The 24,778-nt window shown below is 44.2% G+C and overlaps 1 protein-coding gene across 1 annotated transcript in view; it reads right to left on the reverse strand.

Moving 5' to 3' along the window:
• MAP7 (microtubule associated protein 7) overlaps positions 1–22,568 on the reverse strand; it is a 145,060-nt gene extending 122,492 nt beyond the window's left edge. The window contains exon 1 of the mRNA XM_044290820.1: positions 22,458–22,568. Within this exon, the coding sequence (XP_044146755.1) occupies positions 22,458–22,545 (88 nt within the window). The 5' untranslated portion in view covers positions 22,546–22,568. The remainder of the gene's footprint in view (positions 1–22,457) is intronic.
• Positions 22,569–24,778: the final 2,210 nt, after the last annotated feature.

The raw sequence follows: 24,778 nt of genomic DNA on the forward strand, positions 1-24,778 counted from the left end.
TAGGCCTCATGCAGATGTCTGTGGAACACGGTCCGTGAAATACCGGACTGGCATTGCAGGAGCATTGGTTGCTATGACGCCGTGCGCTCCTGCAATGCCAGTCTGGTATCTTACGGACCGTGTTCCACAGACGTCTGCATGAGGCTTTATGGTCTTAGGCCTCATGCACACAATCGTTGTTTTGGTCTCCATCCGAGCCGCAGTATTTGCGGCTTAGATGGGGACCCATTCACTTCAACGGGGCAGCACTCCGTGTGCTTTCCGCATCCGTTGCTTTGTTCCGTGGTCCGCAAAAAAAAAAAAAAAAAACATAACCTGTCCTTTTCTTGTCCGTTTTGCAGACAAGAATAGGCAGTTATATTAATGGCTGTCCGCGCCGTTCTGCAAATTGTGGAACGCACACGAACACCATTCGTGTTTTGCGGATCGCAAAACACACAACGGTTGTGGGCATGAGGCCTTATTCACATAGTCAGTGATTTCCATCTATGAAAATCAGGTGCGGGTAAAAACCACAGAACAGAATTAAGATATACATATCTATCTTATCTTTGTGTATCCTCCACTAAGGCCCCTTTCACACGAGCAGGTGCAACGCATGACATGAAGCCATAGAACCCGCCCTGAATCCTGACCCATTCATTTCAATGGGTCTGTGTACATGAGTGTTTTTTTTTTACGCATCAGTTCTGCGTTGCGGGAAAAAACACGTAGTCCTGGCCCCATAGAAGTGAATGGGGCTCCAGTGAAAAACGCATTGCATCCACAATAAAGTGCGGATGCGATGCGTTTTTCACTGATGGTTGCTAGGAGATGTTGTTTGTAAACCTTTAGTTTTTTACCACGCGCATGAAAAACACATCAAAACGTATTGCACCCACGCGGAAAAAACTGAACAACTGAACGCAATCACAGACAAAACAGACTGAATATGCTTGCAAAATGGTGCGAGTTTCACTAAACGCAGCCTGAACGCATCCGGACCTAATCCGTCACGCTCGTGTGAAAGAGGCCTAGTGGTTTTAGCTTGCAATCACTGACCAAACACTGACTGTGTGAATCAGGCCCTTGGCTGTGCCGTAATACTTCCATGAATTAAGAAGTAGGGATGAATGAAAGGTGTCTGGGTCGCTTCTCCTGCTTCACAATGAGATCACAACATCAGCACTAAGTGCAGGAAGACAGCAAGGAAGCTACTGAGCTTGTTAGTCTACCACTGAATGGAGGAGAAGGTGGATCAGAAGGATCAACAGCAGAGGGTGCCATCTGAGAGGAAAAAGTCATGTACACAAAAAAAAACTATTTTTATTGCAATAATATTTAATTCAAAATACCCATTGGTTGCACAGCGAGACCTTTTGTGGGATAATCCTGGCATGGGATGCACCACAATTATTATGTGGTGCATGCCTCTTAATATTTGTGGAGAATCTGCAAGCCCTGGCACACAGGAGTTTACAAAAGTGGACCAGTATCAATAAATATCAAAGGCATAAGGAGTAATCACACGATCCTATGACAAGTTATGCAAGGTGGCTCCAAACTGCTGTGACAGCAAAACGCGAGTTCATCGGCCATATACAATCTGTCGTGATTCTTCTCTATTCATAAGCCGGTGGGTCTGAATCAGTAAGGTTATTACATTGCAGAGTTTATCATCCTTGCATTTAAGCGATTAGAAAAATATTTTTATAACTCCTTCATTTCATACTGCAATGCGCTAAAAATGTATTTGCTACAGAAAAAGTATTCCCAAGCTCCTATACGTTGATCTCCAATAACATTAAAGGGAACCTGTCATGTGGATATTTGATTATAATCTAACTAATTATATACAATCATTAACTACTAAAAAGTGCCTTTTTTTTTTTTTTTTTTTTTTTTTTAGCTGCCATTAGTGTTTAATATATATGCTACACCAAAATAAAGTGTTAACAATGTAAAATGCTTGTTTTTTTTTTTTTTTTTTAACTTTTTTTTTTTATTTATTTAATTTTCACATAAAGAACAGATCCATAAAAATGGAGAAAACACATTACTCTAACACTAAACATGGTAATTACAGTTCTTTTTCCTTTTCTTTTCCCTTCCCCTCCCTCCTCCCCCCCCCCCCCCTCCTCGTGGGGACGCGAAAAAAAAATAAAAAATAAAATAAAATTTAAACACCTCCAACACTAAAGTAGCCAATTTTTCCATACCTGGTCGAGATTTAATGACCTTTTTTTGTGATTCTTCATCACTCGTTCTTCTTTAATTAAATTATCTATCATTTTTCTCCACTGTCCCACCGTCGGTAAGTCTACTTTTATCCATTTCCTTAATATAAGTAGTCTGGCCTGGAATACTACTTTATTCAAAACCAGTCGTATTTTTTTATTTAGCTTCAAATGTTCAGTTGCCCCTAGGATACAAATTATTGGATCCCTGGGCAGCCGAACCTTCAAAAGCAAAAACACGGTTTCCATTATTTCTGTCCAATATCTATGGAGCTTGGGACATCTCCAAAAGCAATGTATTAAGTCAGCTCTCTCCTCCCAGCATTTTGGACACTTATCTGTTGCTTTCACTCCCATTCTTTTCAGCATCCATGGAGATCGGTGTAGTCTGTGCACTATAAAGAATTGTGAGATTTTATGTGAGCCCCTGTCCGAGATTGTCGCATAATTTTTAAGAGCATCTCTCCAATTTTCTTCTGTGAGGGAGTCTAGATCCTTCTCCCATTTTCCTACAGCAAGCATTGTAATCGTTTTTCTCTTACCTTCCATCAGAAGCCTATATCTCCTTGCGGTTGTTCCTCCTCCTTCCCCTACTGTAGTAAACTTATCCAACCTGTCTGATTTTTCCCTCCTGTACCTGTCCTCCTGTACCACTGTCCGCAATGCATTCCTGAGTTGAAGATATTTATAGGTATCAGTATGGGGGATCCCAAATTCCAGCACCATTGTATTAAAGTCCTTCAGCTTATCTTCCTCAAAGATCTGATCTAAATATCTCATTCCTTTTTTTCCCCAGTCTATATAGTAGGGCTGCAACGATTAATCGATGTAATCGATTATATTCGATAACTGGATTCGTTGTCGACGAATCCAGTTATCGAATAATCGCCGATTCGTTGCTATTCGGGCGGGCGGGCGGTCGCTGCATCTTTATTTTACCTTTTTACAATGACGCTCCCGCTCCTGTAACAGCCAGGCAGAGCGGACGGCGGCGTAACGTCACTCACTCACGTGACACGCCTGCTCCGCCTCCTTCATTCATGAAGTGGGCGGAGCAGGCGCGTCACGTGATTGAGTGACGTTACGCCGCCGTCCGCTCTGCCTGGCTGTTACAGGAGCGGGAGCGTCATTGTAAAAAGGTAAAATAAAGATGCAAGCATCGGGGCCGGGGCTGTTAGGGGGAGGGGGGATCTGTCTATGGCACTGCTATGGGGGGGTCTGTGTATAGCACTGCTATGGGGAGGGGGGAGGATCTGTCTATGGCACTGCTATGGGGAGGGGGGTCTGTGCACTGTTATGAGGAAAGGGATCTGTGCACTGTTATGCCCATAACAGTGCACATATCCCCCTCTCCATAACTACGCCGTCCACAGATCCCCCATAATAGTGTCGTCCACAGATCCCCCATAATAGTGTCGTCCACAGATCCCCCATAATAGTGTCGTCCACAGATCCCCCATAATAGTGTCGTCCACAGATCCCCCATAATAGTGTCGTCCACAGATCCCCCATAATAGTGTCGTCCACAGATCCCCCATAATAGTGTCGTCCACAGATCCCCCATAATAGTGTCGTCCACAGATCCCCCATAATAGTGTCGTCCACAGATCCCCCATAATAGTGTCGTCCACAGATCCCCCATAATAGTGTCGTCCACAATTTGTTTTAATATGGCCTTTGAACATAATTTTTCAAGTAAGATCATATAAACCTCTCTGTTTGGTAATTTTGTTGTTTTTTCCGATTAATCGATTAATCGTAGAAATTAATCGGCAAATAATCGTTAGCTGCAGCCCTACTATATAGTCCCTTATTGTTTCTAATTCTTTTAAATAAAGATTTTTCCATATCGGTGTGTATTTCAAAAACCCTTTAATCTCCAATATCTTTTTAATTTCCCCCCATACGTGTTCTATTAAATTGAATATCCTATTCTCTGAATTTTTTTTCCCCAAAAAACCGGACTCCAACACCTCTAAGTGATTACCTCCCTCTTTCCACCCCCATCTGTTTAATTCTTGCCTACCCACTTGACTATCTAAACTACCCTTTATATTCCCATATTGAGTTATTAGAAAGTACAGAAACAAATTGGGGACCGCTAATCCTCCCTCCTGCACTGGAAGCTGAAGGACTTCCTTCTTTATCCGAGGGATCGCACCCTTCCAAATAAAGTCCCCCATTAGTCTATCAAATAGTTTAAAGGTAGTCTGCGGTACTCTCACTGGAGCGTTTTGAAGCACATAAAGTATCTTTGGGAGAAGAACCATTTTTATTAGATTTACCCTACCTTGGATTGACATTGGCAGTCTTTTCCATATATGTATTTTAGTTCTTAGTTCTTTTACTAAGGGAAGGACATTTAGTTTTTCATATTCTTCTATATTTCCGGAGATTTGTATGCCGAGATATTTAAAATTTTCATGTTTTTTGAGAACATGCACCCGTGTATCTCCCTGTAATTGTCTATCTCCTAATAATAACATATGTGATTTCCCCCAATTTATCTTTAGACCAGAAAAGAACCCAAACTTATCTATTATCTCTATCACTCTATTAAACTGATCCCCAGTGTTTTGCAAAAAAAGTAATATATCGTCCGCATACATTAACAATTTTTCTTCTCCGCCCGCGTATTGAAAACTTTTGATCTCCTTATCATTTCTTATTATGGTTGCCAGGGGTTCAATTGCAATGGCAAATAGCAGTGGGGAGAGAGGGCATCCCTGCCTAGTGCCCCGAAATAGGGCAAAAGGCAGGGACAAGCTCCCATCCACCACCACTCTAGCCCTAGGATTTAGATATATTAACTGAATCCACCCTATAAATCCTTCCCCTATACCAATTCTCCTCAATACTGCCCATAAATACTCCCATTCAATACAATCAAATGCCTTTTGGGCATCCAGTGAGAGTATCGCTTTCTCCCCTGCATCCAATCTGTTGGCTTCAATATTGAGGAATAGCCTTCTTATATTGGAGTATATTGTTCTACCCGGTATAAATCCTGTCTGATCTTTATTTATTATTACTTTAATGACCCTTGAAAGCCTGTCAGCTAGGACTTTTGCAAGAATTTTAACATCCGTGTTCAACAGGGATATTGGCCTGTATGAACCGGGATCTGTTGGTTCTTTTCCCTTTTTTGGGATTAGTGTAATAATTGCTTCCTTCATAGAGTTCGGTAGGTCGCCCAATTTTTGAGCTTCATCCAATGTTAACTTTAATTCTTGTACCAAAACCTGGGAAAAGGTTTTGTATATTTCAAAGGGGAGCCCGTCCCCACCCGGTGCTTTCTCGGATTTAACCTTCCCCAGAGCTAGATTTATTTCTGCCACCGTTATTTCTTTTTCCAAATATTCTTTTTGGGATTTAGATATCCTACTAAAGGCAATCTCATCCAAGTATAAATCTAGCTCTTGTTTTGAGTATTGTACCCTGGACTTATATAGCTCTAGGAAGTACTCCCAAAACACTTTTTTAATACCTTCGGGTGTGGTGATTAGTTTGCCCGTTTTATCTTTAATTGCACCTATCCATGATTTCCCTTTTTGATTTCTCACTATGTTTGCTAATATTTTACCGACCTTTTCACCCTCCGAGGCTAGTTGGATGCCTTGAAAGAGCAATTCTTTCCTGCTTTTCTCTAATTGATATATCTTCATCTTTTCCTGTTCTTCCTCCCAGGCTCTCTTATTTAGTGCAGTAGGATTTCTCATACTTGCCATTCCTGCCTCTTGCAGTTTTTTCTCCAATTCCTTCCCATTCTCTCTAGTTATTTTTTTCCAGTAATTTACCCTTGTAAACAAAACTCCCCTCAAAAAAGCCTTGAAAGTGTCCCAAACCACAAGTCTACCGGCAGAACCGTTATTTTCCATAAAAAAAGTTTTTAATTCCTCAGTTATACTCTCTGTGTCTGAAATCAATGGCAGCCAATGAGAGTTGAATTTAAACACCGACAGAGTATTATCTTTGTTCAAATCCAGCTCAACTACCATTGCATTATGGTCTGACAGGGCCATAGGTATATATTTTGTCGTGATCCTATTTTGGGACATTAAATTTTTATTTCCAAAGGTCATATCTATTCTCGACCAAGTTTGGTGTGTTTTTGAATAACAAGAATATCTAATTTCATCCGGGTGCTGAACCCTCCAAACATCTACCCAATTGAATTCATGAGCTACCTTACATAAGTCTACATTTTGTACTCCTCCCCCTCTGTTAGATGTCCTATCCCTGAGTGGATCCATAACCGCATTATAATCGCCTACCGCAATCAATATACATTCCTGTTTATTTAACATAAATCTATACAATTGATACAGAACATCTGATTTATATGGTGGTGGAATATATATATTTGCAATTACAGTTTTAATCCCTTCTAAATAACAATATAAAAAGAGATATCTGCCATAGTCGTCGGCCTCACGTGCCAAAAATTCAAACTTAATCTTATTGTGTACCAAAATTGAGACCCCTCTGGAGTAGGTGGTATATACAGAATGATATCCCGCCACTACCCATCCCCTCTCTAGCCATCTTACTGATTCCTTATCCAAATGTGTCTCCTGGAGGCAGATGATGGCAGGCAGAAACCTCTTCATCCACTCAAGGATAGCATATCTTTTAACCCTCTCACGGAGCCCCCTCACATTCAGCGAAAGGATCCTAACCATCTAACAGAAGGGGAGGAGGAAAAAAGAAGAAAAAAAAAAAAAAAAAAAAAAATTTCTCCACCCCCCCATATGTACCCTCCCATCAATATAGTCCCCCCTTCTGCTGGTCGGCAGTCCGGGCGACTCCATAACTTAGCGTGACTCCTATCGCTCCCCCCCCCCCCCCACCCCACCAGCCTCAAAGACCCTCTCCATCCGCCCATTCACTGACTTCCTCCGGAGTCTGAAAAAAAGAAGTCTTGCCTTTATATTCCACCCTTAATTTCGCCGGAAAGAGTAAGCTATACTTTATGCCTGCCTCCCTTAATCTTTTTTTGACCGATATATATTCTCTTCTTTGCGCATTAGTGCTAAATGAGTAATCTGAAAAAAAAAAAAAAGTGCCTTAGATGTATTCACTTACTGGTGTGACAGATGGTTACCTCATAATATACACACAAAGATGCCGCATGCCACATGCTAATGAGCTGATTGGAGCCCAGCGTGAGGTCATCGAGTCCAGCGTATATTTAATTCAGAGCTATAGCCACTCCTCTGCCCACCTGCTGCTGGTTCATATGGAAACAAACTGTCACTCAGCAGCAGGTGGGCGGGGAGAGCCAGGAGCTCATGAATATTCAGGACTCATCATTATCAGCTGGAACTTTTCAATACAAGATGTTGGCAGATTGACTGGGTCAATTAAAGAAAGTGACCCAGCATTTTGCTAAAAGAATCAGTCACTTATTTATGTTGCCCTTAGTTAGGACACCATAAAACTGGTGACACGTTCCCTTTAAGGGTACGTCTACACGGCCATTTTTCCCTGTGACAGCTGTCACGTGACCAAAGATCGCAGTTTAGCAGGGCTGCCATAGAAATAAATGGGGTTGCGTCAAACGTGGGACTCGCACCTCGGCTCTATTCATTCGTATAGTAGCCTCTCTACACTGCAGTCTTTGGCATAATCACAGTGTAGACGTACCCTAAAACAACTGACAGGTGACGTGAATTACATTGACATCATCACAATGGCAGCCTTCAAGAGGGGTAATGTATTAGCAGCAAGTGATCCGTCAGTTGTTGCAGTTGATGAATTGGAAGGAGGCTCACTGATGCATGTGGGGTGTAAAGGCTAGCCCCAATCCCTCATAACTGCTACTGTAGTACGAATTACTGAAAACATTCATTCTGGCTATGATGGAAAGTCGTCAGAACTCAGAGCATCACAGCCTGCTGCTTGTGTCCATACTGACTCCAACAAATGGGCCAGCAAGCATCAATTCTGGACTATGGAGCAATGGAAGAAGGTGTTCTGGTCAGATGAACGACATTTCTGTTTACATCATGTGTGATGATTACCTGGGGAAGATAAAGCACCAAGATCCACTGAGTGAAGACGGCATGCTGGAGGAGGCAGTGTGATGAGAAACCTTGGGTCCTGGCATTCATGGGTTACTTTGATTCAAACCACCTACAAAAATATTACTGCAGACCAACTACTGTCAGCAGGATAACGTGCCCTGCCAATTTGGAACAACTGTTGAAGAATGTTGTAAAGGAGTTTTCCAGGCTCCTGATTACCTTTTCTCAGGATAGGTCATAAAAATCCAATTGGTGGAGGTCCAACACCCTGCACCCCTTCAATTCGCTGTTCCCTGCTGCCCTTTGGTGCAAGAACTAGCACTTAGTACTGAGCCAGAAGGACAGGTCCATTCCAAAAGTAGTGGACATTTCAGGTTACTGCAGCTCTTCTCCCATTCACTTCAAAGAGAGCGGATTCATGGAGGTCCCAACTCACAGCTTACAGGACTGGTCACATCTCCTGACATACAGTACCCGTTTTAATAAGTACATGTGTTTCCTCTACAATAACAATTCTGGAACATCTTTTCTTATGTCGAGCTGTTCCTCTATTATTCCATCTAGATGATCATGAATAAAGGTACAACTGTGTGTTAACAGTTAGGCCCCTTTCACACGGGCGAGTATTCAGCGCGGATGCGATGCGTGAGATGAACGCATTGCACCCGCACTGAATCCCGACCCATTCATTTCTATGGGGCTGTTCACATGAGCGGTGATTTTCACGCATCACTTATGCGTTGCGTGAAAATCGCAGCATGCTCTATTTTGTGCGTTTTTCACGTTATTAACGCAGGCCCCATAGAAATGAATGGGGTTGCGTGAAAATCGCAAGCATCCACAAGCAAGTGCGGATGCAGTGCGATTTTCACGCACAGTGGCTATGAGACGATCGGGATGGAGACCCGATCATTATTATTTTCCCTTATAACATGGTTATAAGGGAAAATAATAGCATTCTGGATACTCCCTCCAGCGCTATTTTACTATGCATTCTGTATTCAGAATGCTATTATTTTCCCTCATAACCATGTTATAAGGGAAAATAATACAATCTACAGAACACCGATCCCAAGCCCGAACTTCTGTGATTTTGCACTCTCGCGGAAAAAAAATTGCACATGTTCCCGCAATGCCCGTGTGAAAGAGGCCTTAGGGATGTGTCCCTTCACAGTCTAAGACTAGCAGCACTAATCAGACAGTTAGACTGTGTAAGTGCACGTCAAGAAAAGATGCTTCAGAATTGTCATTTCTTGTGGAATACAAACATTTTTAGATGAGTAATGACTGACGGCAGATCTTATTAAAAGAATCTGATGCTAATGTCTTGGTGCCATTTACTAAAGAACACCTTCAGAGGTTATGTGGAGTCCAAGGAGGTAACTACCATAGTGGCAGACCGTGTTACTGCTATGGGGTCCAGGGTAAGAGGGGGCCCAGTGCTAGTTGGGATTATCTACTCTTCTACTGGAGGTGAAAACTTGGTCAGGACTCTACTCTCTAACAGGAACAACTTTTAGGAAATGAGGCAGAAGAAAAATGGCCCAAGGGTCATTGAAAATGGTTTAGGTGGAAACCCTTCTGTCCTGTGTGGGGGACCTGGTTTGATCCTTGCTATGGGGCCCTTACTTCTCTATGTAGACCACCGGTAGAGTCCATGCCTCAACAGGCCCAAGCTGATTTAGTGGCATGAGGGGTCTTACTAATGGGAAACTGTGAAGCTGTACATGGTATCTGAGCTACTGACAGCAGGCTATAGAGAAGAGGAGCTGATCTATAGTTTTGGAGGAGGTCAGTAGAACTTACATTTCATTCATGTAATTTCCTGCTCCTTCTGGGCTTTGAAGTCATGGAGGCGGTCCTATCAGTGACTGACAGCTTTCCCTCTATGACCGTGTATACATAGATAGCGGTCAGTCAGCTCCTCCAGCTCTATAACATGCTGCCTGCAGACTGCACTGGATTTTCACGGTGGCAGGTCCTCTTCAATGTCATGGTTGAGCGGAGTATAGACCTCAGTAGCATACAGGTACAACTAGATGATACAAAATGAAATAATCAAGTTCAACTACCAAGAAACAGGAATGAGAAATATTCCTACTGAAGTGAACATTTTTGTTTGTGAAGACGTAATAACAATAGCCAACATCATGGCACTAGATTCCTTTGGCAGTTATACTTTTAACCTAATCCCTAATTATTAACAAGATTATAAAATGTCTCAAGCAGATGAGAATATTTCCAAAACTTCGGGATCATTCAGCCAATATGAACTAAACATAAACCCCTGCCATAAGTGTGCAGGAAGAGGCGGGAGGAGACCTCATCAGTTATATGGCCGTCTACTTCCCTATTTATGAGTCACTCATTTAATTACAGTAGTAAACAGGTCTTCAAGGGATCTGAAAACTGTGCTGTCCATAAAGGGTAGACTGTTTGCCTGACGTGTCCTATAAGGAGCAGACATGAATCCAGGAACAATTCTATATCAGACACTTTCAGTTTTCACTTTATGGACCAGAATAAGACGTTCTACTTTTCTGAGGGCAGACATACAAGCTTATAGATGCTCACAGAACACTGTGTGCTGTCCGCATCGTTTGCACCCCCGATTGAAATGAATGGGTCTGCATCCGATCCCCAAAAAATGCAAGTTGTGTAAATGCCACCTAATTGGAAGAGTGTAAATATGCAAATGCTAAATTTTTCCCTCACCTTAAAAAAAAAAAAAAGTGCACCAATGAATGCCGTATGTACTGTAACTACTATCATGAAAAGCAACATTTTTTGTTTATTTCATTTATTTACCAGTATTTCAGTGTGCAACCACTGCATAGGCCATAAAACAGCTTCAGACTGGAGCAGCTCTCAGTGCCTTACTCCCAGCGGGAAGTAACAGCTTGATCCCCAGCACAACTCAGCAGCAGAACTAAAAATAAAGCCTCATGCTGTGTCTCTGCATCCGTGGACAATCTTTTGGGTTCATTACCACCTCAATGCAAAACCTCAGCCATTGCATACATTTCTAAACCTGGCTATATAAACATACACAATCACATTTGGTGTAGCTTGCATGTTTATTTCAATGGCGAGACATGAATAAGCAGTAAGCGACTTATCTTCCGTGGAAACAAAGAATCGGAGATGTTGAAATCCAAAAGCCCAATCTCTTTGGAATTGGTTAGACATCTGTGTGTATAAATGCAGCCTAAAAGCCCCTAACGCTGTCCAATAATAGTTCCTATAGGTTAAAGGGTTTAAGCAACCAAACTTACAGACGGGGGTGTGAACATTTAAAAAAAAAAAAAACGTATGAAACTAGTTCTGTTCTCGTTCCCGCCAGACCAGAAGCGATGACATTTTCTTTGGCCTTAGTAGTAACATCTGCAAAAACAGGATGTGACCACTGAGCCAATCCGGTGACGTGACGTTCTTGCACATGTAACCACCTCAAAAGGGGCAAGGTTTTTTTCCATTTTTTTTTTCTACATTCTCCCCTTTCTGCTGCCTGTAATACATTTTTAATTTTGAGTGGACAACCGCTTTAATTTCCAAGCCATGGTAATGACTATTAGTCAATGTAAACATAGATAAAGATCAAGAATAAAACTGTAGTTTACCGTTAATCCTGATTGATCCTACAAAATTATAGTGATTGGTGTCGATAAACGTTACAGGTAGCAACATTTACAAAGGGCATTGCTGCCTGGCAGGCAGCAATGGGCAGGACTGTTGGTAGACAAGGATTACAGCCACCATAATACTCTATGGTGGTTGAGATCACCCTCCTTATGGTTTTTAATGTATCACATGGATCCCATATATGGCACCAATTGCCTGCTGTGGGCTAGCACTGTAACACCAAGCACCTCTGACTACACAGATATTTCATCTCACAGTTACATATCCAATCAGAGCCAACATATGGTGTATTAGGGTGGTATCACGCGTAGCCACAAAAAGCTGTGTGTGACACCACCCTTACCAACTTGTCAGCCCCATATTCCCCTCTAGAAGAATGCTACACATGTGGCCAAAGAAAAAGGTAAGGGTCCATTCACACGTCCGCAAAATGGGTCCGCAACCGTTCCGCTCAGTTTCAATGGGGCCGGAATGTGCCGCACTTCCGCATCCGTTTCTGCAACAAAAAAAAGAACATGTCCTATTCTTGTCTGAAATTGCGGACAAGATTAGGCATTTTCTATTATAGTGCCGCCGATGTGCATTCTGCAATTTGCGGACCGCACATTGCCAGTGTCCGTGTTTTGCGGATCCGCAGAACACTCACGGACGTGTGACTGGACCCTTAGGCCTCTTTAACACGGGCGTCAGTTTTTTTGCCCGGATAAGAGGCGGGTGCGTTGCGGGAAAATGCGCAATTTTTCTGTGCGAGTGCAAAACATAGTCATGCGTTGCACTCGCGTGAGAAAAATCGCGCATGTTTGGTACCCAAACCCGAACTTCTTCACAGAAGTTCGGGCTTGGGATTGATGTTCTGAAGATTGTATTATTTTCCCTTATAACATGGTTATAACGGAAAATAATAGCATTCTGAATACAGAATGCATAGTAAAACAGCGCTGGAGGGGTTAAAAAAAAAACTAAAAAAAATGTAACTCACCTTAGTCCACTTGATCGCGAAGCCCGGCATCTCCTTGTGTCTCCTTTGCTGAACAGGACCTGGGGTGAGCGGTAAAGGACCTTTGATGACGTCACTCCGGTCATCACATGGTACGTCACATGATCTTTTACCATGGTGATTCACCATGGTAAAAGACCATGTGATGACCGCAGTGACGTCATCAAAGGTCCTTTACCTGTATTTAATGCAGCAGCTCACCCCAGGTCCTGTTCAGCAGAGGAGACACAAGGAGATGCCGGGCTTCGCGATCAAGTGGACTAAGGCGAGTTAATTATTATTATTTTTTTAACCCCTCCAGCGCTGTTTTACTATGCATTCTGTATTCAGAATGCTATTATTTTCCCTTATAACCATGTTATAAGGGAAAATAATAATGATCGGGTCTCCATCCCGATCGTCTCCTAGCAACCGTGCATGAAAATCGCACCGCATCCGTACTTGCTTGCGGATGCTATGCGATTTTCACACTTCCCATTCACTTCTATGTGGCCTGCGTCGTGTGAAAAATCGGACAATATAGAGCATGCTGCGATTTTCACTCAACGCACAAGTGATGCGTGAAAATCACCGCTCATGTGCACAGCCCCATAGAAATGAATGGGTCAGGATTCAGTGCGGGTGCAATACGTTCACCGCACGCATCGCACCAGCACGGAAAACTCGCCCGTGTGAAAGGGGCCTTAGACTATCCATTGTTCCGTTTCGGTTCTGTTTTTCCGTATGGCATAAACAGTAATTGCATAGAAAAAATTGGGCTGGCATAACATTTTCAATAGATGGTTCCGCAAAAAACGGAACGGATACGGAAGACATACGAATGCATTTTCGTATGCATTTAGTTTTTTTGCGGACCCATTGACTTTATGGGAGCCACGGAATGCGATTTGCGGCCAAATATAGGACATGTTCTATCTCTGCACGGAACGGAGATACGGAAACGGAATGCATATGGAGTACATTCCATTTTTTTTTGCGGACCCATTGAAATAAATGGTTCCGTATACGGAACGCAAAAAACGGCCCGCAAAACAGAAAAAAAACACAGTAGTGTGAAAGAGGCCTAAGGCTACATGCACACAACCGTATGGGTTTTGCGGTCCGCAAATTGCGCATTCGCAAAAAAAAAACGGACGACGTTCCGTATGGCACCCTTTTTTTTTTTGCGGATCCATTGTAATAATGCCTATCCTTGTCCGCATACTAGAAAAAAATAGGACATGCACCATTTTTTTTTGCGGGGCAACACAACGGACATACTGATGTGCTGTCCGTGTTTTTTGCAGACCCATTGAAATGAATGGGTTCGCATCCTATCTGCAAAAAAAAAAAAAAACTGAACGGATACGGAAACAAACAATGTTCGTGTGCATGTAGCCTACGGCTACTTTCACACTTGCGTTCGGAGCAGATCCGTCTGGTGTCTGCACAGAAGGATCCGCTCATATAAAGCAGACGACGGGATCCGTTCAGAACGGATCCGTCTGCATTATATTTCTGAAAAAATTCTAAGTGTGAAAGGTAGACGGATCCGTCCAGACTTTACATTGAAAGTCAATGGGGGACGGATCAGTTTGAAATTTGAGCCATATTGTGTCAACTTCAAACGCATCCGTCCCCATTGACTTACATTGTAAGTCTGGACAGATCCAATTGCCTCTGCACGGCCATGCGGACACCCGAACGCTGCAAGCAGCGTTCAGGTGTCCGCCTGCTGAGCGGAGCGGAGGCCAAACGCTGCCAGACTGAGGCATTCTGAGCGGATCCGCATCCATTCAGACTGCATCAGGGCTGGACGGATGTGTTCGGGGACGCTTGTGAAAGCCTTCAAACGGAACTCGCAAGCGGAACCCCGAACGCAAGTGTGAAAGTAGCCTAATAATGTGCTCTGAATTTGGGGTTTCTGTAACCCCTACCAAAAAGAATACCAGGTCCAGATATCAGGGAATCTGTCAACAGTTTTGACCATGCTAAACTGCTTAAAGCTAGGTAGTAGCAGGAAGAATAGTAGAATAAGAAGTTTATTCTGCCAGGTTCTGCTCCTGCAAGTGCACAGGCGGTGGTGCCTTACTGACCTCTCTCTGCAGTCAGCTGCTTTACCACCAATGCCTTCTGCTCCCCCTCTGAGTGACACCTGTAATGGTCTCCGGGATGCAAAAACTGTCACTCATAGCAGCTAACTCAACAAGAAAGCAGAGGGCAATTCACAATGAAGCTCTGCACCTGGGCAGAACCAGGCAGAATAAACATTCATATTCACATTACTCTTGATAATAAAAGTTATGTTTGTACTGCTCTCCCTGGTCAGACTGCTGACAGACTCCCATTTAGCTGACCATACATATAAAATACGTCTCAATACGCATTCTTTTAGAAATTATTTGGGAGCACTGCCTGCTACAATTGTATTGTTAGCCGCTATAGCTGAACACACAAGTGATTGGCCTGAACCGTCAGTTTAGTCTGGCATGTTGATGGCGGATCGTGCATTAATGCCTGGAGATCTGTGTCACTGATGTAGAGAAATTAAGGAATTATTGCTACTTTTAGTACAGTGACATGGTGACATGTATTGCTACTTCTTGTCGATGAAAAGTCAAGCGACATTTTTTGTAATGATAGTCAATGCGATAATTCGACATGCTGCGACAATTCAAAAAAATCCATCCAAGCTGTTGCAGCATGTTGAAATTCCTACACCAGTGACTAACATTACAAAAAATGCAGTGCGACTTTTCAGCGCCACGTCGCCATATGGCCCTAGCACTAGGGTGCCTGATCACGTTGTGGTTGAGACGTGGCAGCCACATGCAGATTACCGCTAAATGCCACTGGCGAGGCACATATACCATAAACCATGTGCTTCACCTGTTCCTGCAGTAAAACTAGGGCAATCAGCAGCAGTCCAGACGCTGTTCTAGCAGCTCCGCAGCCGTGTATACGGGCACCACAACCAAGTGCAAGATCTCAGCAGACAAATCCACTTGACTGGAAACCAATCTGAAAATTCTTCTAGTAATAATTACTAATGAGGTAACATTTTCTGAACAATTGTTTTGCGACATTCTGTTTTGAAAAATGGATGGAAATGTGAGTATGGTTAGCCTGTCAAGCTGATCTAAGACACATTTATCAACTGCGATTTAAAAGTGGCAAAAATTTTAATCTTAAGCCAGTAAAGAAGAGGTTAATAAAGTAGAGTAACATTTCAAGACAGAAGGGTTAGACTTAAGTCTCATTCACACGTCCGTGTTCAAATCCATGAAAATCTCCGTGAAGATGTCTGTGAAAAATCCGTGTGTAGATGACCGTGTTTCACGGACACTGCAGCTGAGTTTTTTTCAAAGCATCTCTTCCTAATAATACGTGAAGCATGGATGAAAAACTGATGGCACCCGTGGTTTTCACAAACACAAACTATAATGGGCGTGATGAACCGAGGAACATGGACAAAACATGCTAAAAAAAAAAAAACAGTTAAGGCCTTCTGCACGTAAATGTGTGCGCCCTGTGTCTGTGCATGAACACCGATCAATCTGACCATTGCACCATCACTAATGTGGGAGTGTCTAATTTTTTGTATTTATATGTGAGCTTGTGCATTTGTAACATATGCTTGACAAAGGCTACACTTAGACGAAACGTTGCTACCTTTGTACACTGTGCTTTGGGGTTTTGTACAATAAAGAAAATTCCGTTCCGCAAAAAGATAGGACATGTTCTATCTTTTTGCGTAACGGAAACAAGTGTAAAAGAATTAAGAAGAATAAAAACTACTCTAGTCTAATTTATGATGAGGCCTGCGCTCGTCATAAATGAGGCGCTTCTCCTGGCAGCGCAGGTGCTACGCGTTATCTAAAAAGCTGGTCTTTGATAAATGACCCCCATTGTGCGATATTTGATAAATGTGGTGCAAATTACAAAGCAGACTCCTGCAGAACTGACTTCCCTCATGAGAAATCTCCCCCTATGGCTCGTATCTGTCACTTAGCAGAATTATCGTCACATTTTCTGACACTGCTGATCATCCGAATAATGAGATCTCAGCACAATTGTCCTGCCGGACTTACATTCATGTTCGTCGCCGGCAGACAAAGCACTCATAGTAAATATCACGGAAATTCCTATTGTACAGGCCAGAGCAGAATTAGGAGGGGCTAGTGTTCAACCTCCACGTTGTGGGGACACACCCAGGTCCGCCCTGTCTTTGAAAGATGGCACACACACCCCCCCCCCCCTACAGACACATGACAGAAACAAACACTTGGCTGGAACCACGCCTGAATGCTGAAATCTCCGATTACAACCAGCACCGAGCTCGTGCTGCTCACAGTAACCGGAATACTCATCTCCATGACACATTGTAAGGCTTCTCATGGACTCCAGTAGAAGCAGGAAATAGGCATCTGTGTTGGTCCCATGTTCATATCTGCCCTCATTGCTGAGAACCACGAGGTTTTAATATATGCAAATTAACCTCTAGGAGCAATGGGGGCGTTGCCCTTACACCTACTGGCTCCGCTCTCTCTGCAACTGCCACTCTGCATTTTGATTGACAGCATGCGTGACAACGTTTTCACTGCCTGGCCCTGTCAATCAAAGCAGAGAGGGTGCAGCGGTTGCAGAGAGAGCAGAGCCTCTAGGTGTAATGGCAACGTCCCCATTGCTCCTAGAGGCTCATTTGCATATATTAAAACTTGCTATTAGAGCCTAATTTGCATATATTAAAACATGTGCTAGTTTCCCTGTCCGTCTCCATAATAAATAAATGGAGGCCACTGATGGACAAGACCCTCCATCAGCGGCCAAGTTGCCAGCACAGCACCAGCACGCAGGTCAGGACAGCGGCTTGTAAACATGAATTATTCTTAGTAAACTATCCGACATCAGTTTAGTAATGATTAATTCTAGCCGTTGCCAGCACATGTACATTTAGTAATATCAACTGGCCAACCCCTTTAAAGAGGACCTTTAACTAGTTTAAAAACTAAAAACTAACTATATCAGTGGGCAGAGCGGCGCCCAGGGGTCCCCCTGCACTTACTAGTATGTGTGGGCGCCACTCCGTTCGCCCGGTATAGGCTCCAGTGTCTGCAGCTCCCTCTGTTGTACTGGGCAGAGTTTTTGTACTGGGGCCTGCGTTGCGTGGAAAACGCACAATATAGAACATGCTGCGATTTTCACACAACACACAAGTGATGCGTGAAAATCACTGCTCGAGTGGTACAGCCCCATAGAAATGAATGGGTCCAGATTCAGTGCGGGTGCAATGCGTTCACATCACGCATTGCACCCGCGCGGAATACTCGCCCGTGTGAAAGGGGCCTAAGAGGAGCAACCATCTACCCTGTATGGGGTCTAGCAATCACTACCCCAAGAGAATAATTGGGGGTCATTTACAAAGACCAGCTTTTTATGCCTTTGTGTCCCCTCTGCACTACCGGAGGATTCGCGGCTTACCTCCGTCAGTCTGTGTGACGAGTAAAAACTACTACAGCTCCTGACCGAAGTAGCTTTGACTCTTTTACACCTGTTTTCAGGAAAAAAATGATAGCAGGGGTCATATACTATGACCGGCTTATTAGACCAGTCATAAATTCCCCTCTACTCTGCCATAAGCGTTAGGCTAATTTATGACGAGGCGTATGCCTGATCACAAATTTGGAGCATCTATGGCAGTCTGTGTACCTGGCAAGAAAACTATTCCTGGCTGGAGTAGTTTTTTTGCCTAAATTGACACCTGAGGCTCTATTCAGACATCCGTAGAATGAGCCCGCATCCGATCCGCAATTATGCGGAACGGGTGGGGACCCATTCATTCTCTATGGGGCCGGAAGAGATGCGGACAGCACACAGTGTGCTGTCCGCATCCGCAGTTCCGGAGCGCGGCCCCGATCTTCCGATCCGCAGCTCTGGAAAAAAATAGAACATGTCTTATTCTTGTCCGCAATTGCAGACAAGAATAGGCATTTCTATGTGGGTGCTGGACTGGTGTATTGCGGATCCGCAATGCACTACGGATGTTTGAATGGAGCCTAAATGTTAGTAAATTTGCCCGGCATGGCTCTCAACATGTCCCCACCCAACCGTCAAACATGGCGTAAAACTGACTAAGACTAAATATTGTCACATGGACGGTTAAAAAACAGTGGACAGTGTAAAAACAGCCGAGCAACAAAATATTCTTTTAAAGTCGCAAGAAGGGGTTTTGCTATTTTTTTTTTTTTTTTTTTTTTTTTAACACCCAAAAAATTTCATATGACCCCCAATATTTCCTTATTAATGACAAAAAAGGTTACTTACATTTACAATACATACGATATGCTAATAGGAACCAAAATAAGTTTGAAAAGGGCGGCATACGGCTGGTGACTGAACTGTACATGTAACTAAGCAAGATGTGACTTTTTTGAACAACTGATAGCTGATCAATCAATTGTACTTTTCACTGATAGCTAGGGATGAGCGAACTTCTTTTTCTAAATTCGGCATACAAGGTTTGGGTTCAGGTTCTCTAAGAATTCCGTTATGGATTCCGCTACCGCGGACCATAACTTATGATTCATGGTAGCAGAATCCATAACGGAATTCTTAGATAACCCGAACACAAACCTTGTACGCCGAATTTAAAAAAAGAAGTTCGCTCATCCCTACTGATGGCACCACACAAGCATAGATAGCTAAACGGTTTAGGCCACTTTCACACTTGTGGCAGAGTAATCCGGCAAGCAGTTCCGTCGCTGACACTGCCTGCCGGATCTGGCAATCTGCATGCAAACCGACAGCATTTGTAGATTGATCCGAATGCGGATCAGTCTCACAAATGCATTGCAAGAACAGATCCGTCTCTCCACATGTCATCCGGAGAAACGGATCAGTTATACATCCATGCTGCACTGGTGTACTGCAGACCAGCTCCCATTCACTTGTTAGTAATAATCTCTGTGCTTCGTATGTCCTATGGGATGTAACACTGGGAGATTCACTTATAGAGAAGGATTTGGGTGTCCTTGTAGATGGTAGATTAAATGACAGCATACAATGTCAATCAGCTGCTTCTAAGGCCACCAGGATATTGTCATGCATGGACTCGCGGGGCAGGGATGTAATATTACCCCTTTACAAAGCGTTGGTGCGGCCTCATCTGGAATATGCAGTTCAGTTCTGGACACCAGTCCATAGAACGGATGCCCTGGAGCTGGAGAAAGTACAGAGGAGAGAGACTAAACTGATAAGGGGCATGGAGGGTCTAAGGTTGGGATCCCACTAGCGTTATGGCATTCCGTTATAGGTTCTGTTTATAACGGAATATAACACGGAAGCCTTTAAGAGGCTTTCCATTTTGATTCGTCATAATAGAAGTCTAAGGATTAAAACGGTACGTCTCTTAAAGGCTGCCGTTTTGCATTCCGTCCGGGAATTCCATTATATTTAGTTACAAACGGAACCTTTTCATATGTACAGCGCTATGGTATGAATGGCGCTTTAATAATAAATAACCTATAATGGAATGCCGTAACTCAAGTGCAAAGCCACCCTTAGTTACGAGGAAAGACTAAAATAATTACATTTATTTAGTCTTGAGAAGAGATGTCCAAGGGGGGATATGATTAACCTCCACAAATATATAAATGGGCCATACAAAAAATATGGTGAAAAACTGTTCCAGGTAAAATGCCCTCAAAAGACAAGGGGGCACTGCCTCCGACTGGAGAAGAAAAAGTTCAGTCTCCAGAAGCGTCAAAGCTTCTTTACTGTAAGAACTGTGAATCTGTGGAATAGACTTCCTCAGGACATGGTCACAGCAGGAACAGTGGACAGTTTTAAAAAAGGGTTTAGGGTACTGTCACACTTGCTACAGAGGATTCCAGCAGGCCGTTCCGTCGCCGGAACTGCCTGCCGGATCCGTCAAAACGTGTGTAAACCGATGGAATTTGTCAGACGGATCAGGATCCTGATCTGTCTGACAAATGCATTGAAATGTCTCTCCAGTGTCATCCAGAAAAACAGATCCAGCATTTATTTTTTTCAATTTTTTTTGCGGTCTGAGCATGCGCTGACCGCAAAAATTGATCCGTATTGCCAGAACACTCGGGGCCAGATCCAGCATTAATGCATGTCAATGGGAAAAAATGCTGCATCCGGCATTCCGGCAAGTGTTACGGAATTTTGGAGAGAAATAAAACAGCAGCATGCTGCGGTATTATCTCAGTCCTGCAAAGGCAAAAAGACTAAACTGAAGACATCCTGAACGGATTGCTCTCCATTCAGAATGCATGGGGATATGCCTGATCAGTTCTTTTCCGGTATAGAGCCCCTGTGACGGAACTCAAAGCCGGAAAAGAAAAACGCTAGTGTGAAAGTACTCTTAGATGAATTCTTATAAGTATATGACACTAAAGGGGTATTCTGGTTATAACAAGCTATCAGATTGGTGGGGCCTTACTGCTGGGACCCCTACCAATCACGAGAACGGGGGCCCTGTACCTTGTAAAGCCCCCCTGAAATGGACAGAAAGGCTATTCAGAAATGCGCGCCACATTCATTTCTATCCGAGCTAGCTGAGCTGTGGAAAGGGGTCTCACTCCCCATCCCTTGGTTGAACGTGACGGACTTTAATGTCTTTTTTTTTTTTTTTTTTACTGTATTTGTTAACTATGTAATGTCTTGCGCAGTTAACCAAAGACTACAGATATACCTGGCCTAAGACTCAGATGTCTCACATGCTGGATCCGCTTTCAGTGCTGGAAAATCATTCATTATGTTCAAAGTGAAGATGAAACGCGAGCAGCAGAGAAGCAGGCAAGTGCCTGATCCGTGCCAATGTGACTGCTGATGGCGAGCAATAACCGGAGGGACATATTCCCAGATCAGGTATACATCCACTCTCACATCTATGTGCGCACATGTCGTAGTCTTCTACGCTCACATGGAAGGTAGGTATGTGTGGAAAAAGACGCATACATTAATAAAATGACAATTCCATGCTCATAAGTCATTCGAGGTCGCAGGTACCCACAATTCTGCACACACCCTAGTTGAGTGGCACCCAGTAACCAGCTGGCAGTGCCACAGACCAACACAACTCTCTGTGTGCACTCTCCATACCCAGGGAGCACACTGCACTCAGCGTTATCCAAGCACACAGAGAGTTAATGGAAATCCAATATCCCATTAGGGCACTGCAGCTATGTACCCCGGAGAAGGACAATCTAATCGTCAGCCATGACATGCCATCCTCTGCTGTGGAAAGTCAGCTAAGGGCAGCATTGGGAGCCCATTCCGCGGTGCCACCTGCTGCACTGGCAGGGCTACCCAATGTGGTACTGTATCAGGTAATTCCCATCTCATGTATACAAATACTGGGATTCTCCCACCTTATCCTTCTACGGTCTCTGGAATATTTTCTGTGCCACTCAGTTTGCTGTGACTGGTTTAAACATTTGTGCTCCACACCTCTCTGACAGTCCTGGAAGTACACGGTGACCGGGCAGCCCACAGTGTGACATGATGGTTACATGTATCACATGAGCTCAGGTGACGGTCACCGGTGCATGTGTCTGTAGGTTCCCTCACCTGCTGCTTGTGGCTTCATCTGGACGGTTTCAGTGTGGGACTCTGGGCAAACCTTAGGATCTTCTCGCATTTGCTGTTCCTCCGCCATGTCTAGGCTGACGTCATCCAGGAGAAGCGGCCCCGCCCCTCCTGGGGCTCCTAAACCACCGCCGGAGCTGGACAGGTGAGTTCCACGTAGGTGAATTCCTGCGGTGAGACGCCACCTGCAGGCTATGAGCGGGTATTGCACGAGGTGAGAATGGTGGGAGGAGCCAGTACTGGCTGTTTATGGAGACGTGACGGGTAAGGTGATGGCTGGTACAGGTGGTACCCTCCCAGCATGTCACCCTGCAGAATTATAAAAGAGCTAACCTTCTATCAAAGATAGTCACAGATTCATCTGGCATCCCCTTTATAGTGCTGAATATAGAAAGCAGAGCAGTGACACTGAGAGAGGGGTGGGTGATTTCCCCCATTACCGCTAAATTGGTGGTGGCACCGGTGCTCTTAAAAGTGCCAGGCACATGTCCTTTTAGGTTTTATTTAAAGGGCTGTTCTTTAATTACACATAACTTTTACCTGTAGAAGAAAGTTTGTAAGTTTTGTGATATACAAGTTGCATGGACGCTCAGGAAGCCGGTCACGTCCCCTTCTGAAAATCTATGCCGCAGCCAGTGTCACATGCTTTACCAGATGTTCGGCTGTGGACGGGACCAGAACCTTTCCTATCCAGGGGTGGATTGGCCATAGACCTTACAGGTAAATTTCCCAGTGGGCCGATGCCCCAGGGGGCCACCCAAGTCCTCCTCTCTGCCGCTGACCGGGTACATAATTAGCTCTCAACAGTAATTAACACTGTGAGAATCAGGTACTCATGTACCCAGCCAGTGACCGCACATGCCCTCCTGAATTCATCTGATGTGGCCACACCTCACCTCCTAACCCCCCTGCTCCATAGACAACTGGAGGAGGAGGACAGAAGATGGGAGCTATTGATGGCCACCACACAGGGGCGGATTGGCCATAGACCTTCCAAGGAGATTTCCCAGTGGGCTGGTGCCCAGGTGGCCGCCAGAGCCCTTCTCACGATGTATGTTGAGCTGCTATATTGTAATGGACTGTGCTATTTGACTCTGTTGGGGGTGGTATAATGTGCTGCAAGAGTATTGCTGGCCCTGCCTTCCATCAATTTGGGCACAACTACAAAACGGGACCACTTTTAATTCCCAATCTGTCCCTTGAGGGGCACCGTATTGTGCTGCACTGTGGTATATGGTTTTGATAGCACAGTATTTTGCACTATGGTATTGACCCTCGCTTACTTGTTTGCCGCGCCTTCTGTTAATTTGGATCTGCCTACAAAATGAGGCCACTTTTATATTGTTTTCAGGGCCACTTTATAAGTTCCCAGTCCACCCCTGTTTTTATCCCAGAGTTTGTGCATGTGCCAGGGAAAGGGATAGTTCCATCCCCATCCACAGTGAAAGTGACATCCCATTGATAGCCCAGGCAGTGACATTGGCGGAAGCTGGAGTTTCCAAGCGGCCGATCCATGCGACTTCAGGAGAGTAAAGCTACGTGGACATCTGTGGCAGGGGTCCACATGGAACGCTGCTTTGCCTGGCTATATGCCTGTACTCACACCGGAAACCCGACGAACACCATTATAATGAACAAAATTCGTTGGGCACAGCCAGTTTTTGTTCTATGCCGGATTTTGCGGTTCAGGCGTTTTTTACCCATGCTGGAACAGGATACCGGATTCTAGGCACATGTGTGCACCTAGTATTACGGACTTTCCTCTACAGGGGTTGTGTGTGATTAAGATGGGGGTTTGGTGTAGAGTTTGCACTACAAGATATCCACCTAAATCTTTGCTAGCATAAATGCCCCTCTGACCATCAGTATGCCCAATGGCAAACTTTACCACCATGAAAACTAAGCAAACGCTTGGGGCCCCCTGCTGGCCACACGCAGTTGGCTGACAAAAAAAGACTAAAGGGGTGGACATACAGTCAGTTCAGCTGCACAGGGGCCCAGGGAGAGGAGGGCCCTTACCACCTGTAGAACAGTAGCAGAAGCACCCCAGCTTCACTGCTAAGAGTGGGGCTTACCGGACTGACTGGGCGGAGCCAGGCGGAATTGGGTGGAGCTTGGTGGTGTGAAAATGGCAGAGATTAGTGGTGAAATGCGATGGAGCGTAACTGTGTGGATCACCCAGAAATGACATATCCACCTCTGAGAATACCCATGAAGGGATGAAAACATCCTGTATGACAAAGTTGAGAAGCAAATAAAGTATATTCTGCAAAGCAATAAATTGTGACTGTGTTACAGTGCCG

Source organism: Bufo gargarizans, chromosome 4 (genome assembly GCF_014858855.1).
Source record: "Bufo gargarizans isolate SCDJY-AF-19 chromosome 4, ASM1485885v1, whole genome shotgun sequence".
Taxonomy (NCBI): domain Eukaryota; kingdom Metazoa; phylum Chordata; class Amphibia; order Anura; family Bufonidae; genus Bufo; species Bufo gargarizans.